At 43.4% G+C, this 18,358-nt stretch overlaps 1 protein-coding gene and 1 non-coding gene across 5 annotated transcripts in view; one reads left to right on the top strand and one right to left on the bottom strand.

Annotated features, from left to right (window-relative positions):
- PRPSAP1 (phosphoribosyl pyrophosphate synthetase associated protein 1) overlaps positions 1–18,358 on the top strand; it is a 41,438-nt gene that overhangs the window by 13,666 nt on the left and 9,414 nt on the right. For 3 of the 4 annotated variants that reach the window (XM_078374713.1, XM_008997777.3, XM_002748757.4), the window contains 4 exons: positions 7,702–7,874; positions 9,441–9,556; positions 10,010–10,065; positions 10,924–11,069. In XM_078374713.1, coding sequence (XP_078230839.1) covers positions 7,721–7,874; positions 9,441–9,556; positions 10,010–10,065; positions 10,924–11,069 — 472 coding nt within the window. In that variant the 5' untranslated portion in view covers positions 7,702–7,720. Of the gene's footprint in view, positions 1–1,093; positions 1,192–7,701; positions 7,875–9,440; positions 9,557–10,009; positions 10,066–10,923; positions 11,070–18,358 lie in introns of all 4 variants that reach the window. The other variant, XM_054256517.2, reaches the window with a different exon arrangement.
- On the bottom strand, positions 14,713–14,813 carry LOC118154402 (small nucleolar RNA U13). The gene has a single exon (XR_004744265.1). It is a non-coding gene; the product is annotated as a small nucleolar RNA U13 (small nucleolar RNA).

Below are 18,358 nucleotides of genomic sequence, written 5' to 3'. Positions count from 1 at the left end.
TTGCATTTCATAAAATTCTTGGCTTTGATATCACATGGTAACCGAGAGTGCTCAATGTTAAGTATTTATTACATGCAATCTAGATGTGGGGGGCAGTAAAGGCTGAACTTTACAAATGAAGGATCATCAGTGTGCAAGTGTTTTCCAGGGAAGGGACAAAAGAAACGTGAAAAAATGAGTTAATAGTAAATTGGGAAACACAGTTTTTCTAACTTGTATCTTGAGTATTAGAAAATTTGACTGTGGTCAGGTGTGGTAGCTCATGCCTGTAATCCTAGCACTTTGAGAGTTCAAGGTGAGAGGACCCCTTGAGGCCAGGAGCTTGAGACCAGCCTAAGCAATATAGTAAGACCCTGTCTCTATTTTCATTTTTATTTTCTTGTTTTGAGTTAAGGTCTTGCTCTGTCACACAGGCTGGAGTGCATTGGCACAATCTCAGCTCACTGCAGCCTTCACCTCCCAGGCTCAAGCGATTCTCCTGTCTCAGCCTCCCCTGTCTTACCCTCTTGGGTAGCTGGGCACAGGCACATGCCACTTTGCCTGGCTAATTTTGTATTTTTCGTAGAGACAGGGTTTCACCATGTTGCCCAGGCTGGTCTTGAACTGAGCTCAGGTAATCCCCTTGTCTCAGCCTCCCAAGGTGCTTGGATTACATGCATGAGGCACTGTGCCCAGACTTTACTGAAAAAAAAAAAAAGGAAAAAGAAAATTTGGCTGTAGGAAGCACTTCATGAAATTGCAGCACAGAGAGTAAGTCTGTACAATAACAATGACAATTTTACATACATGTCTTAACATGGAAAGGCACCTTCCCTGTTCAAAAAGGCACATAGGTATAAATGGGTACTTCTGAAAACCAGAACCCTTTCCTGAAGATGGTGAAGTTCCTTTATGTGTATTTGGTGTTGGATTATTTAAAAGTCACAAGTCTCTTCCCAGTGGTTCAGTTTTGGTAGCAAAAATAGGATCACCTGGCATTTCCTCTGTCTCTTAAGCTGATAGGGATGGAAGAAGAAAGGAAAACTTTGGGAAAAGGACAGAGGATGGATTTTTTCTTTTTTTTTTGAGACGGAGTTTCTCTCTTGTTACCCAGGCTGGAGTGCAATGGCGTGATCTTGGCTCACCGCAACCTCCGCCTCCTGGGTTCAGGCAATTCTCCTCCCTCAGCCTCCTGAGTAGCTGGGATTACAGGTACGCACCACCATGCCCAGCTAATTTTTTGTATTTTGAGTAGAGACGGGGTTTCACCATGTTGACCAGGATGGTCTTGATCTCTTGACCTCGTGATCCACCTGCCTTGGCCTCCCAAAGTGCTGGGATTACAGGCGTGAGCCACCGTACCCGGCCTGGATGTGTTGTTTTGTGTGGATGTGCAGCCAGCCCATAAAGAAGGTTATTAGGTTTGTCACAAGAAACTAGTTCTTTATTGTTGTTGATTTTTTGAGACAGAGTCTTGCTCTGTTGCCCAGGCTGGAGTACAGTGGCACAATCTCAGCACACTGCAATCTCCACCTCCCAGGTTTAAGCAATTCTCCTGCCTCAGCCTCCTGAGTAGCTGGGATTACAGGCATGTGCCACCACAGTGAGCTGATTTTTGTATTTTTAGTAGAGCCGGGATTTTGCCGTGTTGCCCAGGTTGATCTTGAACTCCTGACCTCAGGTGATCCACCCACTTCACCCTCCCAAAGTGCTGAGATTACAGACATGAGCCACTGCACCCAGCCAATAAACTAGTTCTTTTAGTGCTTGAGTACTGGATACTTTAGTACCAACTAAAGAACACAGATAATTTAATTTTCTTTTCTTTTTTTTGTGACCGAGTTTCACTCTTGTTGTCCAGGCTGGAGTGCAGTGGTGTAATCTCGGCTCACTGCAACCTCCACCTCCCAGATTCAAGCAGTTCTCCTGCCTTGACCTCCTAAGTAGCTGAGATTGCAGGCATGTGCCACCATGTTCGGCTAATTTTATATTTTTAGTAGAGACAGGGTTTCATTGTGTTGGCCAGGCTGGTTTTGAACCCCTGACCTCAGGTGATCCACCTGGTTTGACTTCTCAGAGTGCTAGGATTACTCCCAAAGGTGTGAGCCACTGCACCCGCCCGGATTTTTTAATATTATCTGCAGTTAAATGGATGAAGGAATATATCTTACACGTTTTTCTGTTGTTAGGAGAAAGGGGGCATTGCCTAAAGTAATAAGGCTGATTTTAGGCAACACACCAAAGCTTAGACATTAAAATAAGCTTAGTTGCCTTCAGAGCTATTGTTTTGAAATCACATATATCCCTTTTTTTGGTGCTGTTTTTGCTTGAAATTGCTTTGTAACTACTGAAACCACTTTCCAAACTTACAGCATATTTCTTTTGACTGTTCTAATAATAGCAAATTTTTGGTTGTGGAGGATAGGTTTAATTTTTGGAAATGGCAACAAGCCATTCAGAACAAAGTGATTATTTTGGGTAATTGAACTGTGTGATACTCAGAGAATTTTACCAAGCAGTGGAACTAAGTAAAATAGGAATCTTAAAAGACACATTTTAAAGGATAATTTTTATGTTTATGTCTAAGTTCTAGCGTGTTGATGTAAAGTAAGAAGACTCATTAAAATAACATTTACAACTGTAGCAGTGGCTCACGCCTGTAATCTCAGCACTTTGGGAGATTGAGGCAGGTGGATCACTTGAGGTCAGGAGTTCGAGACCAGCCTGGCCAACATGGTGAAAGCTTGTCTCTATTGAAAATGCAAAAAAAATTAGCCGGGCGTGGTGGCGAGCGCCTCTAATCCCATATATTTGGAAGGCTGAGGTAGGAGAATCAATTGAACCCAGAAGGTAGAGGTTACAGTGAGCCAAGATGGTGCTACTGCATTCCAGCCTTCCAGCCTGGGTGACAGAGTGACAGTCTCAAAAAAAAAAAAAAAAATTTACAACTGTTGCAGATGATTGTTATAGTTGGGAGCAGGGTAAATTCTCTTCCATTACTCCAGCTATGGTGTTGGTCCCTCTTTTGCAAGCCTGGCTAGTTTAATGAATGCATATACCATGTCTACTTCCTCACCTCTGGTTAGTTTTTTTCTTATCCAAAATGCTAGAGCAGTAAGGGCTGGGCTTAATATAGGATATGGTTATCTTAGGGGAAAGAAAAATAGTTGGTTGGCTGGGCATGGTGGCTCAAGCCTGTAATCCCAGCACTTTAGGAGATCAAGGTGGGAGGATTGCCTGTGCCCAGGAGTATAAGACCAGCCTGGGCAATATGGTGAGAACTTTCTCTATTTAAAAAAAAAAGAAAGAAAAATAGTTGGTCAAACAATTAAGAATGTCCTACTTAGAGATAAAGACTACAAGAACTAGCCAGGGTGTACTTGGAACGTTCATAGGGAACAGATAAACAAAGCAGAGACTGCCGGCAATTTCTCTTCACCCTGCTAGTTCACAGAGTAACTGCCTGGTGTCCAATTTGTCCAGTATCTGTCAGTGAATGGGTAAAGCCAGTGTGACAAAGCCTCTTTTGTCACCTTCCTGACCAGTAAGGGGTAAGGAGTGGGGCTTTCTTTAGCCTTGCACTGAAGGATGTTGAATCCCTTGGAAAAAATGGAAAATAAAAATCTCATGGGAAATTGCCTTTTTTTCTTATTTATTTATTTATTTTGAGGTGGAGTCTTACTCTTTTGCCCAGGCTGGAGTGCAGTGGTGTGATGTTGGCTCACTGCAACCTCTGCCTCTTGGGTTCAAGTGATTCTCCTGCCTCAGCCTCCTGAGTAGCTGGGATTACAGGCACTCACCACCATGCCTGGCTAATGTTTGTATTTTTAATAGAGATGGGGTTTCACCATATTGGTCAGGCTGGTCTCGAACTCCTGACCTCAGGTGATCCACCTGCCTCGGCCTCTCAAAGTGTTGGGTTTATAGGTGTTAGCCACTGCGCCCGGCCCAGAAATTGCTTATTAATGAAAGGAATATTACCCTGAAATTGGGACTTCTCAAAAATCGCTTTTCTTGTTCATTAATGTTTTACTACCTGGCCTTCCTTATGCTTTATTCTCCAAAACCCATGGTATCATACACTTGTATATTTTGCTTGATTTTGTTTTTATTTATATATTTTAAAGATGGGGTTTCACCATGATGACCAGGCTGGTCTTGAACTCCTGACCTCAGGTGATCCACCCACCTCAGCCTCCCAAAGTGCTGGGATTACAGGTGTGAGCCACTGTGCCCAGTCTTTGTTTTTGTATTTTTTGAGATACGGGGTTTCACTCTCTTGCCCAGGCTGGAGTGCAGTGGTGCAGTCACAGCTCATTATAGCCTTGAACTCCAGGGCTCAAGGGATCCTTAAACCTCAGCCTCCTGAATAGCTAGGACTACAGGTGAGCATCACTGTGCCTGGCTGATTTTTAAATTTTATTTTATTTGTAGAGATAAGATCTTGCTATGCTGCCCAGGCTGGTATCAAACCTCCTGACTTCAAGCAATACTCCTGCCTTGGTCTCCCAAAGTGCTGGAATTACAAGCATAAGCTACTGCACTGGGTTCACTTGTGTATCACCTGTGACAGCCAGCTGAAAATCCACTACTTGAGACCAGGCATGGTGGCTTACATTTGTAATCCTAGAACTTTAGGAGGCTGAGGTGGGTGAATCACCTGAGGTCAGGAGTTCAAAACAGCCTGGCCAACATGGTGAAACCCCATCTCTACTAAAAATACAAAAATTAGCTGGGTGTGGTGATGGGCACCTGTAATCCCTACTACTCGAGAGGCTGAGGCAGAAGAATTGCTTAAACCTGGGAGGCAGAGGTTGCAGTGAGCCAAGATCGCACCACTGCACTCCAGCCTGGGTGACCAGAGTAAATATCCATCTCAAAAAAAAAAAAGAAACCAAAAAAACCCCACTGCTTGAACAGATAACACTTATTATTGACTCCAAACAGATGATACTAAATTAACTGACTCCAAACATATTGTGGGTATTGGGATCTGGTTTAAGAAGCCACAGCAAGCCTGGCAGAATGATTACCTTGAGAGTGGTCCCAGGCGGTCTCTGGCTTCCCCTAGAGGTGCTTTGCCTTGTTTACCTGCCACAGGCCTTGACTTTCAAGTTGCTCACTAAATATTCGTTGAAAGGATGATGAACTAAAATTGACGATTGTGAATTCCCAAGTTCCTTCAAAGTGTTTGATAATTGTTTTGTCTTGATTCTGCCAAAGATTATGTGACCTTTTGATGCCAGGCTTGGCATTATTTATTTGAAAGTCTGAAGGAGAAAAATACTCCAATTTATTGAGAGGGGAAAAAAAGGTAACTGGAAAATAATGGACTGTATTAGCAGTCTAAAAAGAATATCTCAGTTGTCTTGAAGTTGAGCCCTGCATCAGTCTCAGGGAGAAATGTTTTTTAATCACAGGACACTTGGAATAGTCATGAAAAATCCAAATTACAAGGTGATATTGGAAGTTCCAGGAGTTGAACCTGGAAGTGGAAAACATAGTGTGAATAAAAGGATGTCCTTGAACTTGCTCACTCTCAAATGCACCATGCCTTAGAGAGAGGTGTAAACACAAATTGGAAGAGACTGGGAGGAAATGGCCCGATGACCCTTCAAGCTAGAAAGCATCTGTTGCTGAGTATTTCATTCAGCCAACACTACCTCTGCTGTGTAGATGGCAGGCTTTCCACTTTGCTGTAATGAGGGCAGCATCACTTCCATGTCAGTGTAGAGCCGCTAATAGTTGAAGAACTGGTGCCTGAAGAACCTGCTCCCATGGGTAGGAATTGATGACATGGGGAAGGGAGATACAGTCCTGACCCCATCCCTACCCCAAGAGGGGTATGTTTGAGGATGCATGGATAGTCCAGGGAAGAGCAGGAGGAAGCTAATGTGAGAAGTGAATGCTAAGAGAGCGTCCTGGAAGGATTTCAAGGCCCTCACCCCTTTTTAAAGGCAGAGCCTGACTGGGAATGGTGGCTTCTGCCTGTAATCCCAGTGCTTTGATAGGCTGAAGTGGGAGCATCACTTGAGCTCTGGAGTTCGAGGCTGTGGTGAGCTATGATTATACCACTGCACTCCAGCCTAGGAGACAGAGTGAGACCCTGTCTCTTAGTAAGTGAGTGAATAAGTGAATGAATGAATGAAGAGTCTGCGTTAGATTTGATAATCCCTGGCAGAAGCTGGCAATCCAAAAAAAACTTTTTTTTTTTTTTTTTTTTGAGACAGAGTCTCGCTCTGTCGCCAGGCGCCAGGCTGGAGTGCAGTGGCTTGATCTTGGCCCACTGCAACTTCTGCCTCCTGGGTTCAGGCAATTCTCCTGCCTCAGCCTCCTGAGTAGCTGGGACTACAAGCCCACACCACCACGCCCAGCTAATTTTCGTATTTTTAGTAGAGACTGGGTTTCACCATGTTGGCCAGGATGGTCTCGATCTCTTGACCTCATGATCCACCCGCCTTGGCCTCCCAAAGTGCTGGGATTACAGGTATAAGCCACCGCAACTGGCCTCAATCCAAATTTATAATCATTGGAAATAGTCTTTCCTTCTAATATCTTTCTCATATTTCATTATTTGTCTCTCTGGGTAATATTTATCAGGAATTTATATCTAAGGGAGAAGGTCCAGAGAGGTTTTTTGTTTGTTTTTTTGAGACAGAATCTCAAAGCCCAGGCTGGAGTGCAGTGGCATGATCTCAGCTCACTGCAACTTCTGCCTCCCAGGTGCAAGCTGTTCTCCTGCCTCAGCCTCCTCCCCAGTAGCTGTGACTACAGATGCGTGCCACTATGCCTGGCTAATTTTTGTAATTTTAGTAGAGATGAGGTTTCACCATGTTGGCCAGGCTGATCTCAAACTTCTTACCTCAGGTGATCTACCCACCTCGGCCTCCCAAAGTGCTGGGATTGCAGGCATGAGCCACTGCACCCGGCCTCCACAGAGGTTTTTGAAAATTAAGTTTCAACAGGACACAGTGGCTCACACCTGTAATCCCAGCACTTTGGGAGACTGAAGTGGGTGGATCATTTGAGGTCAGGAGTTTGAGACCAGCCTGGCCAACATGGTTAAACGTTGTCTCTACTAAAAGTACAAAATTAGCCAGGTGTGGTGACACATGCCTATAATCCCAGTTACTCGGAGGGTGAGACAGGAGAATCGCTTGAACTTGGGAGGTGGGGGTTGCAGTAAGCTGAGATCATGTCACTGCACTCCAGCCTGGGTGACAGAGTGAGACTCTGTCTCAAAAAATAAAAAAAAGAAAATTATGTTCCAAGATCTCCCCATACCCAGTGAGAAGAATGAGACCAAATCTTTCTGTTAATGGCAACTAAATGGAAGGGCAGATGGGTTTCCCTTAGCATTCAGGCTGGCCTAAGCCCAAATCCCTGGGAGGCTGCCAGCAGGTGTTAGGTAACTCTGGTTATCAGCAGTTGCTTCAGATGCCACTGCAGTAACTGGGTATGACCCAGGAGACACAGGCAAAGGTGAGAGTGGGTTAACTGTGTTGTGAATGGGAGTAACTTCAGATGAAAGCTGGGGCTTGCTCAGCTGCAAAAAGTTGGAAGGCTTCCCCTGCCTTCATGAGGTGCCATTGTAAGCTGGTGTGATGGTAAAAATTTCCGTAACACTTGATTGGGCAGCCATGTTAAGCTGATAAAGTCAAGATCTTTTCTAGGGGTTGATAAATGGAATTAATCCCCAAATACAAATTTTAACTGTTTCAGAGATGTGAATACAGCTGTGATGGAGTTGCTGATCATGGCTTATGCACTGAAGACTTCCTGTGCCAGGAATATTATTGGGGTCATACCCTACTTCCCCTACAGCAAGCAGAGCAAGATGAGGAAGAGGGGTTCCATCGTGTGCAAGCTCCTAGCGTCCATGCTGGCAAAAGCAGGTGAGGGCAGGGGCCCTGAGGATCCAGCATGCTCATTTACGGCTCTTTCCTAGTCGGGATTAGTTCATATCTCAGATGTCCAATTCGGGATCTAGGTGTTTGTTTCCTTTTGAACAGTTTTGGCTAAGGATACATGAGCTTGGTTAGAAATTCTTTTTACCCCTGTTCTCTGTCTTACTTTAGAATACCATTGCTTCAGTGTCTTCTACTCTTTTCTATCATCTGTCACATATTTTCTATTTCATCTTGTCATTGTTAAATTTTTAGCTGGCAGTCTTGGCATTCTTATGTGATCTTTTGATCTTCAGGTCTAGATTTATGCATCTGCTTTGTTAGCTAAATTCTGTTTTTGTTAATAGTATTCAAGCTGGATTTTCTTTTACTGCTTCTCCCCCACCCTTGCCTTTCTATACAGTGGATCATTTTCATTGCTTTACTCTCCTTATGTATTGGGTGCATACTTTCTGGTCTGTAAATCAATGTAATATTTTACAGTTGGGTTTCCATTCATCCGATGTCTACTCTAAGACTTTAACATATATTTGGGTCCTCAGAAAGAAATGTACGGTCCTCCCTTGACATCCTTACAGGATTGGTTCCAGGAATCTATCTCCCCCTTCCCCGGCTCCCCAGCAGATACCAAAACCCAAGGATGCTCAAGTCTTTCATATAAAATGCCACAGTGTTTGCATATAACCAACACAGTCATCTCTAGATTACTTATAAATAGCCAATACCATATAAATACTATGTAAATCATTGGCATGCTGTCTTGTTCAGGGAGTAATGACAAGAAGAAAATTTCATACCTGCTCAGTACAGACACAACCATTGTAGGCCTAATGACATCTTCAGTCTATGTTTGGTTGAACCCAGAGATGTGGAACCCGTAGATCCAGATGGTCAACTGTATGTGAATTTCACTCTCTCCAAAAAAGTATAATGTTGCTGGAAAGAACAAGTAATACTGATTCTTTGCCCTGGAAGTTTTGCTGTGACCTTTGGCCATTTGCAATGTGCTTTTCCTCTTCAGTACTCTTGATTATGAGAGTATCTCTTCATTGTTTTTCTGTAAGAATACGTGAAACATTCTTTATTACATACAGAAATTATTCTGAGCTTCATTATCTTTGTGTTATATGCGTTTCTTTTCTTCTAATACGTATATTTCTTGGCTTTTGTGTTCCTGATACTTTTTGCCTTCGCTGAAGTTCTTTATCCTTTCTTCTGAGATTCTTTAATAAAGGCCTTACTGGTTTTTACATCTCTTTGGTATTAATTCCATATTCACATATTTGTTTCTGCCACATTATTTTCTAAATTGTTAGGACCAAGCCAATAATCAGTAATTCACACTTTCTCAGCTCTAGTTCTTTGTCCGTGTGGAAGGTCGTAGTCTTCTCCACGTTAAGGTTAGTGATCAAGCATGTGACTGCAGCGCTTAATCACAGTATCCCCCGTCTTCAGTCTGCTGGTAGGAAGCAGGAGTTGAGCATCTAGTTTATGTCCACTGTACCTATTAACCTGTAGGGGTGAACTTTGTAATTTTTTGTTTTAAAATTTCAGGTTTAACTCACATTATCACTATGGATCTTCATCAAAAGGAAATACAAGGCTTTTTCAGCTTTCCCGTGGACAACCTTAGAGCCTCACCTTTCCTGCTTCAGTATATCCAGGAAGAAGTGAGGAACCACCAGCAAACACCCCATTGTCCTCAAAAGAGATCTTATTTAGTTTTCTCTGGTATCAGATTTCGATATTGAAAGGCACATCGAATGAGCTCTCCCTTAAGTCGCAATGCCTGAGGCAGCAGAGAGGGTCAGCTTTAGTCATGGAGGATCATAGCTTTAAAAAACAGTAAAAATAGACTTTTTTCTACATATCTTTAGCAATGTTGCTTATGTTTTCTAAAATGAAGCTTTTAAGAATTTTTAAAAAAATATTCTTGATGTGCGAGTCCTTTTGCAATGATGTCAGTTGATAAATACTGAAAACTCTAAAACTTGTGACTGAAATTCTAGCATATTTGATGACTAGTTTGGATCATTGTTACAAGAGAGAAGACTTGAATATCAGCATCCAGGTGTTCTTTTCTGATAATTTTTCAGTATTTTCTATTTTTCCTTCAAATCTAGATTCCAAATTACAGAAATGCAGTCATTGTAGCTAAGTCTCCTGATGCTGCAAAGAGGTAAGTAATCAGACGTGGGTCCTGATCCCTCCTGAGTGCTCCCAAAGTCAGAATGAGCTGCTTTGGTATCCCGAGGCTGTCACTTGTGGCCTTTAACAGCCTACTGGCTCTCCTATTACCCCTCCATTATTGTCATGTCCCACGCCACACACAGTTTTGTCTCCAGCCTACAGACAGCACGCATGATCACTGAGTTACCCAGCTTTCCTCTGGGAAAACGAAGCTCCTTCAAGTTCTCAGAGAAGGGAAAGCAGTGAGGCTATGAGCATTTTCAGCCAGTGGTTTTTAATGTTGTTCTTCCTTCTGAAGATGACTATTAGGATATTAGACAAAGGACAGAATCAAAATTATCTAGAATCAGAGCCGGGCATGGTGGCTTATGCCTGTAATTCCAGCACTTTGGGAGGCCAAAGCGGGAGATCTCTTGAGCCCAAGAGTTCAAGACTGGCCTGGGCAACATAGAACCCATCTCTACAAAAACACAAAAATTAACCAGTTGTGGTGACATATGCCTGTGGTCCCAGCTACCCAGGAGGCTGAGGTGGAAGGATCACCTGAGCCTCAGGAGGTTGAGGCTGCAGTGAGCCATGTTAATGCCACTGCACTCCAGCCTGGATAACAATGAGACCTTGTCTCAAAAAAAAAAAAAATAGAATTAGATACAATCCCAGACCCTAACTCACTTGCCCCTTGAGGCATTTACATTCTGGCCTGGGCCTCACATTCTCATTTATAAAAATAATGCCTTTGTATGTCCCTAAAACATTAATTATTTTCATTTTATGGTTAAAAAGTGATGCAGTAGTGTTGCATGGGTTTTCTTCCCATTAGTTTCACCATTTTCCTTTGTCCTTCTAGGGCCCAGTCCTATGCTGAGAGACTGCGTCTGGGTTTGGCCGTCATCCACGGGGAAGCTCAGTGCACGGAACTGGATATGGACGATGGTCGTCACTCCCCGCCTATGGTCAAAAACGCTACTGTGCACCCAGGCTTGGAGTTGCCATGTAAGATGAGCTCTGCGTTTTTATTTTATTTTTAAATTGGAGAAAGTTTTTATTTTTTTGATACAGAGTCTTGCTTTGTCACCCATTGTGCAGTGGTGCAATCTTGGGTCACTGCAACCTCCACCTCCTGAGTTCAAGCAGTTCTCCTGCCTCAGCCTCTGGAGTAGCTAGGATTACAGGTGTGCACCACCATGCCCGGCTAATGTTTATATTTTTAGTAGAGATGGGGTTTCACTATGTTGGCCATGCTGGTCTCAAACTCTTGACCTCCCAAAGTGCTGGGATTACAGGCATGAGCCACGGTGCCCAGCCCCAAAGAAAGTTTTAAATAGTGTGAATGGCTAGGAGTTATTGACTACGTAGATTATGCTGTCTTGATTTTTTTTTTTTTTTTGAGAAGGGGTTTCCCTCTTGTTGCCCAGGCTGGAGTACAATGGCATGATCTCAGCTTACTGCAACCTCCACCTCCTGGATTCAAGCGATTCTCCTGCCTCAGCCTCCTGAGTAGCTGGGATTACAGGCACGTGCTGCCATGCCCAGCTAATTCTTGCATTTTTAGTAGAGACAGGTTTCACCATGTTGATCAGGCTGGTCTCAAACTCCTGATCTCGTCGTGATCTTCCTGCCTCGGCCTCCCAAAGTTCTGGGATTACAGGCGTGAGCCACCGCCCCCAGCCTATCTTGATGCTTTTAAATAACAGAATGGTATTACATTTGCTATCCCCCGCCTTTTTTTTTAAGACTGGATCTCACTCTTTTGCTCAGCTTGGAATGCAGTGGCACAGTCGTGGCTCACTGCAGCCTTGACCTCCTGGGCTCAAGTGATTCTCCCACCTCCACCTCCTGAGTAGCTGGGACTATGGGGGTATACTACCATGCCTGGATAGCTTTCCTTTTTTTTTTTTTTGGTAGAGATGGGGTCTCCCTAGATTGCCTAGGCTGGTTTTGAACTTCTGTGCTCAAACAATCCTCCTGCCTTGGCCTCCCAAAATGTCAAGATTATATAAGATTACAGGCATGAGCCACCATGTCAGGCCTGATTTCCTCTTTTGTAAAACGAAGTTGTGTTATATACACATTGGCAGACTGTGTATGGACAGATCTGCGTAGCACTCAGCATTCAGAGAGTGTTCAGTAATTTTAGCTTTAAAGTTGTGTGTGTGATGGTATCAAATCTTAAGCTGTTACATTGAGGTAAGCTGGGTGACAGCTGTTGATCAAATACCAGGCTTTGGCAATCAGGCAACTTTTATTTTTATATTTATTTATTTATTTATTATTACTTTCTGAGATGGAGTCTTACTTTATCACCCAGGCTGGAGTGCAGTGGCGAACCTCTGCCTCCCGGGTTAAAGCAATTCTCCTGCCTCAGCCTCCCGAGCAGCTGGGACTACAGGCGCCTGCCACTGTGCCCAGCTAATTTTTGTGTTTTTAGTAGAGACAGGGTTTCACCATTTTGGCCAGGCTGGTGTCGAACTTCTGACTTTGTGATCCGCCTGCCTCGGCCTCCCAAAGTGCTGGGACTACAGAAATGAGCTACCACACCCAGCTATTTTTATTTTTATTTATTCAAGATGGAATCTCGTTCTGTCTCCAGGCTGGAGTCTCGCTCTGTCACCAGGCTGGAGTACAGTGGCGTGATCTTGGCTCACAGCAACCTCCGCCTCCCAGGTTCAAGCAATTCTCCTGCTTAAGTCTCCCCAGTAGCTGGGACTATAGGCACGCACCACCATACCTGGCTAATTTTTGTATTTTTAGTAGAGACACAGTTTTACCATGTTGGCCAGGGTGGTCTCGATCTCTTGACCGTGTGATCCACCCACCTCGGCCTCTCAAAGTGCTGGTACCGTGCCCTGCCAATTTTTTTTTGTTTTTTGTTTGAAACTCAGTCTCGCTCTGTCGCCCAGTCTGGAGTGTAGTGGCATGATCTCGGCTCACTGCAACTTCTGCCTCCTGGGTTCATGGAATTCTTCTGTCTCAGCCTCCCAAGTAGCTGTGACTACAGGCACATGCCACCATGCCGGGCTAATTTTTGTATTTTTAGTACAGATAGGGTTTCACCATTTTGGTCAGGCTGGTCTTGAACTCCAGACTTCAACCATCCACCTGCCTTGGCCTCCCAATGTGCTGGGATTACAGGTGTGAGCCTCCGTGCCTGGCCATAATCTGCTTTTTTAGCTTTTTATTTTGAACTGACTTCAGACTTAAAGTTGAAAGAATAGTACAGATTTCCAGCATATGCTCTTCACTCAGAGTCTCCAAATTTAACATTTATATACATGGGTTTTTTGCACCATTTGAGGGTGAATTGCAGACATATGTCCCTTCATTCCTAAATACCCTTTATTCCTGGGCACAGGCATGAGCCACCGTGCCCAGCGGACCACATTTTAAAATGTATTTGTAAAGACAAAAGAGTCTCTTATACAACCAGAGTTTCATTATCAGACTCAGGAAGCTAACATTGCTATAACACTGTAATCTATAGACCTTACTCAGGTTTCACCAGTGATCCCAGCAGTGTCCTTTAGAGCAAAAGAAGAAACTTGTTTTCTTGTCCAAGACCTAACCCAGGGTCACATATGGCATTTAGTTGTCATTTCTTTTTAGTTTCATTTAATCTGGAATGGCTCCTCTATTCTTTGTTTCTTATGACCTTGATACTTTTGAACAGTACAATCAAGTGATTTTGTAGATTATTCCTTAATTGGGGCTTGTTTGTGTCCTCAGGATTAGATTCATGTTAGGCATTTTTGGCAGAAATATCACAGTAAACATGTGATGTGTCCCATTATTGCTGATATCCATTCTGATAAGTTGGTTAAGGTTTGTCTGGCAGGAAGTTACTCTTTTTTTTCCTCTTTGTAATGAACACTACTTCATGTTAAGACTATGTTTTAACTGTAAATATCCTGTTTCTCATAAAATTAACATCTGATGATTCTTGCATGAATCAGTTATTTACTGTACTTGTGGTAAGTATTCATTTTTCTAATTCCATCATTCCTTCTACATTTATTGGTTGACATTCTAATTTAAGAAAGCTTTCTCTTCTTTGCTATTCATTCCTTCATTTATATCAATATGGTTTCATAGAACTGTTTTATTCGGTGGGTTATAATTCATTGCTGTCACTGGCATACTTTAAATACTGCAGGTTCAGTTATATACCATTGCAATAAGGTGAATATCGTAATAAAGTGAGTCTCATGAATTTTTTATTGCACCCAGCTGTGGCAATTTCTTAAAACAATGAAGTTTGCCTCACCGATTGATTCTTTGTTTCACAAAAGACTTTTCTGTAGCATGTAATATTGTTTGACAACATTTTTTTTCTTTTTTGGGATGGAGTTTTCACTCCTGTTGCCCAGGCTGGAGAGCAGTGGTGCAATCTCAGCTCACTGCAACCTCCGCCTCCCAGGTTCAAGCAGTTCTCCTGCCTCAGCCTCCCAAGTAGCTGAGATTACAGGCATGTGCCACCATACCTGGCTAATTTTTTTGTGTTTAGTAGAGACAGGGTTTCACCATGTTGATCAGGCTGGTCTTGAACTCCTGACTTCAGATGATCCACCTGCCTCAGTCTACCAAAGTGCTGGGATTACAGGCATGAGCCACCATGCCCAGCGGACAACATTTTAAAAAATGTCAGACAGGTAATGTGCTGATGTTCTAAGGTTCAAGGATGGCACGTCTCACATATGAGCGTGAAAACCCAATGATCACACTTATGAATTACAAAAGGATCTGTTTGATAGCATTTCACCCAGAAGAAAGAACTGCTTTCAAAATTGTAGTCACTTCTCTCACACCCTGGCACTGTGTTATCAAATAATTTTTGTATCATTTCTAAATCCTTCTTGTCATTTCAACAGTATTCACAGCATCTTCACCAGCAGTAAATTCATCTTAAAAAAAAAGAAAAACTATTCTCTTTGCTTATCCATAAGAAGCAATTTCTTATCCATTACATTTTATCATAAGATTGAACCAGTCCAGTCACAGCTTCAGGCTCCACTTCTAATTCTAGTTCTTTTGCTCTTTCCACCACATCTGCAGTTACTTCTACCGTGGAATTCCTGAACTTCTCAAAAGTCATCCACGAGGGTTAGAATCAACTTCTTCCAAACTTCTGTTCATGTTGATATTTTGGCCTCCTCCCATGAATCACGAATGTTCTTCATGGTATCCAGAATAGTGCATTCTTTCCAGAGATTTTAAATTTACTTTGGGTCCTTTGGAGAACTCACTATATATGGCATCTATAGTCTTATAAAATGTATTTCTTTTCTTTTCTCTTATTTTCTTTCTTTCTCCTTCCTTCCTTTTCTTTCTTTCTTTCTTGACGGAGTCTTGCTCTGTCACCCAGGCTGGAGTGCAATGGCATGATCTCAGCTCACTGCAACTTCTGCCTCTTTGGTTCAAGCAGTTCTCCTGTCTGAGCCTCCCAAGCAGCTAGAATTACAGGTGCTAATTTTTGTATATTTAGTAGAGACAGGGTTTCACCATATTGGCCAGGCTGGTCTCAAACGCCTGACCTCAGGTGCTCTACTGGCCTCAGCCTCCCAAAGTTTTGGGATTACAGGCATGAACCACCGCACCTGGCCAAATGTATTTCTTTTTATTTTATTTTAGAGGCAGGGTCTCTGTCTGCTCTCCAGGCTGGAGTACAGTGACAGGGTCTTCCTCTCTTGCCTAGACCTGGAGTGCAGTGCTATGATCACTGATCACTGCAGCCTCTACCTCCTTGGCTCAGGTGATCCTCCCACCTTAGCCTCCCAGGTAGCTGGGGAGCTGGGACCACAGGTGTATGCCACCATGCCTGACTAATTTTTGTATTTTTTGTAGAGATGGTGTTTGCCATGTTCCCCAGACTGGTCTTGAACTCCTGGGCTTAAACAGTCAACCCACCTTAGCTTCCCAAAGTGCTGGGATCACAGGTATGAGCCACTGTGCCCAGCACCCAGCTACTTTTTAGAAATTTTTAATAGAGACAGGGTCTTGTCATGTTGTCCAGGCTGGTATCGAACTCATTGGTACAAGCAGTCCTCCCACCTCAGCCTTTATTCTTGACAGTTTGGGAGGATAAAGTGGGAGGATCACCTGATTATTATTAATAATAGGACTTGAAAGTTGAAATTACTCCTTGATCAGTGGGCTGCAGAATGGATGTTGTATTAGCAGGCCTGAAAACAACACTCATCTCCTTGTGTATCTTCATCAGAGCTGTTGAAAGACTGTTGTTTGAGATTTTATATGTACACACACACACACACACACACACATTTTTTTAAAGACAGTCTTCCTCTGTTGCCCAAGCTGGAGTGCAATGGTGTGATCTTGGCTCACCGCAACCTTTGCCTCCCGGGTTCAATTGATTCTCTTGCCTCAGCCTCCCAAATAGCGGGGATTACAGGTGTGCACCACCACACCTGGCTAATTTTGTATTTTTAGTAGAGACAGAGTTTTTTGTATTTTTAGTAGAGACAGGCTGGTCTCTACTAAACTCCTGACCTCAAGTGATCCACCTGCCTCAGCCTCCCAAAGTGCTGGGATTACAGGTGTGAGCCACTGCGCCAGGCCTGTGGTTTGATACTGTTTGAACTTTTATCAGTTGTCTTGGTTAGATCTTCTGAGTAAGTCGCTCCAGCTTCTCTGTGAGCACTTACTGCTTCACCTTGCACTCTGAGGTTACAGAAATGCCTTCTTTCCTTACACCTCGTGAACCAGCCGTGCTCTGGATTCGGCTGTGGCTTAAGGGAATGTTGTGGCTGGTTTGATCTTCTACCCGACCACTCAACCTTCTCCATGTCAGTAATAAGGCTGTTTTGTTTTCTCATCATTTGTATGTTCCCTGGAGTCACATTTTTAACGTTCTTTATGAACTTTTCCTTTGTGTTAACAACCTGGCTGACTAAAGAGGTATAGCGTTTGGCTTTTGACACACTAAGCTTAATTATTTCTAGCTTTTGATTTAAAGGGAGAGACATGAAGCTCCTCCTTTTACTTGAACACTTAGAGGCCACTGTAGGGTTATTGGCTTAATTTCAATATACTGTGTCTCTGGGAATAGGGCAGTGCAACAAGAGGAAGAGAGACGGGAGCAGCCGGTCAGTGGAGCAGCCAGAATACACATTTACTAAGTTTGCTGTCTGATATGAGCATGGTTTGTGCCGCCCCAAAACAATTGCATAGTAACATCAAAGATCACTGATTACAGATCACCAGAAAAGACATAATGATAATGAAAAAAGCTGAAATGTTGCAAGAATTACCAAAATGTGACCCAGAAACACAAAATGAGCACACGCTGTTAGAAAAATGGCACTCAGTCTGGGCACGGTGGCTCATGCCTATAGTCCCAACCCTTTGGTAGGCCAAAGTGGCAGGATCATTTGAGCTCAGGAGTTTGAGACCAGCCTGGGCAACATGGTGAAACCCCCTCTCTACAAAAAATTAGCCAGGTGTGGCATGCACCTGTGGTCCCAGCTATTTGGGAGGCTGAGGTGAGAGGTTGCCTTGAGCCGAGGAGGCAGACATTGCAGTGAACCGAGACTGCACCACTGCACTCCAGCCTGGGTGACAGATTGAGACCCTGTCTCAAAGGAAAAAAAAAAAAAGAAAAGAAAAATGGCTCCCATTGACACAGGGTTGCCACAAAGCTTCTGTTTGTAGAAATTGTATTATCTGGTAATCCCAGCATTTTGGGAGGCCAAGGTGGGCGCATCTTCTGAGGTCAAAAATTCGAGACCAGCCTGGCCAACATGGTGAAACCTCATCTTTCCTAGGAAAAAAACAAAACAAAAATAGCTGGGTGTGGTGGTGTGTGCCGGTAGTCCCAGCTGCTTAGGAGTCTGAGTCAGGAGAATCACTTGAACCCAGGAGGCGGAGGTTGGAGTGAGCTGAGATCACACTACTGCACTCCAGCCTGGGTGACAGCCGGAGATTCCATCTCAAAAAAAAAAAGGCATTATCTGCAGAGCACCATAAATAAAAGTGCAATAAAATGAAGTATGCCCTTCTGCTTTTCTCTCTCTTTTTTTTTTTTTTCTTTCTTTCTCTCTCTCTCTCTTTTCTTTTTTTGACAGAGTCTTACTCTGTCACAAAGGCTGGAGTGCAATGGTGCTATCGTGGCTTACTGCAGCCTCCACCTTCCAGGTTCAAGTGATTCTCATGCCTCAGTCTCTTGAGTTTCTGGGATTATAGACATGCACCACCCTGTCTGGCTAATTTTTGTTTTTTTAGTAGAGATGGGGTTTTACCTTGTTGGCCAGGCTGGTCTCCAACTCCTG

The sequence above is a fragment of the Callithrix jacchus genome, chromosome 5 (genome assembly GCF_049354715.1).
Source record: "Callithrix jacchus isolate 240 chromosome 5, calJac240_pri, whole genome shotgun sequence".
Taxonomy (NCBI): Eukaryota; Metazoa; Chordata; class Mammalia; order Primates; family Cebidae; genus Callithrix; species Callithrix jacchus.
This window is presented reverse-complemented; position numbering and strand designations above follow the sequence as displayed.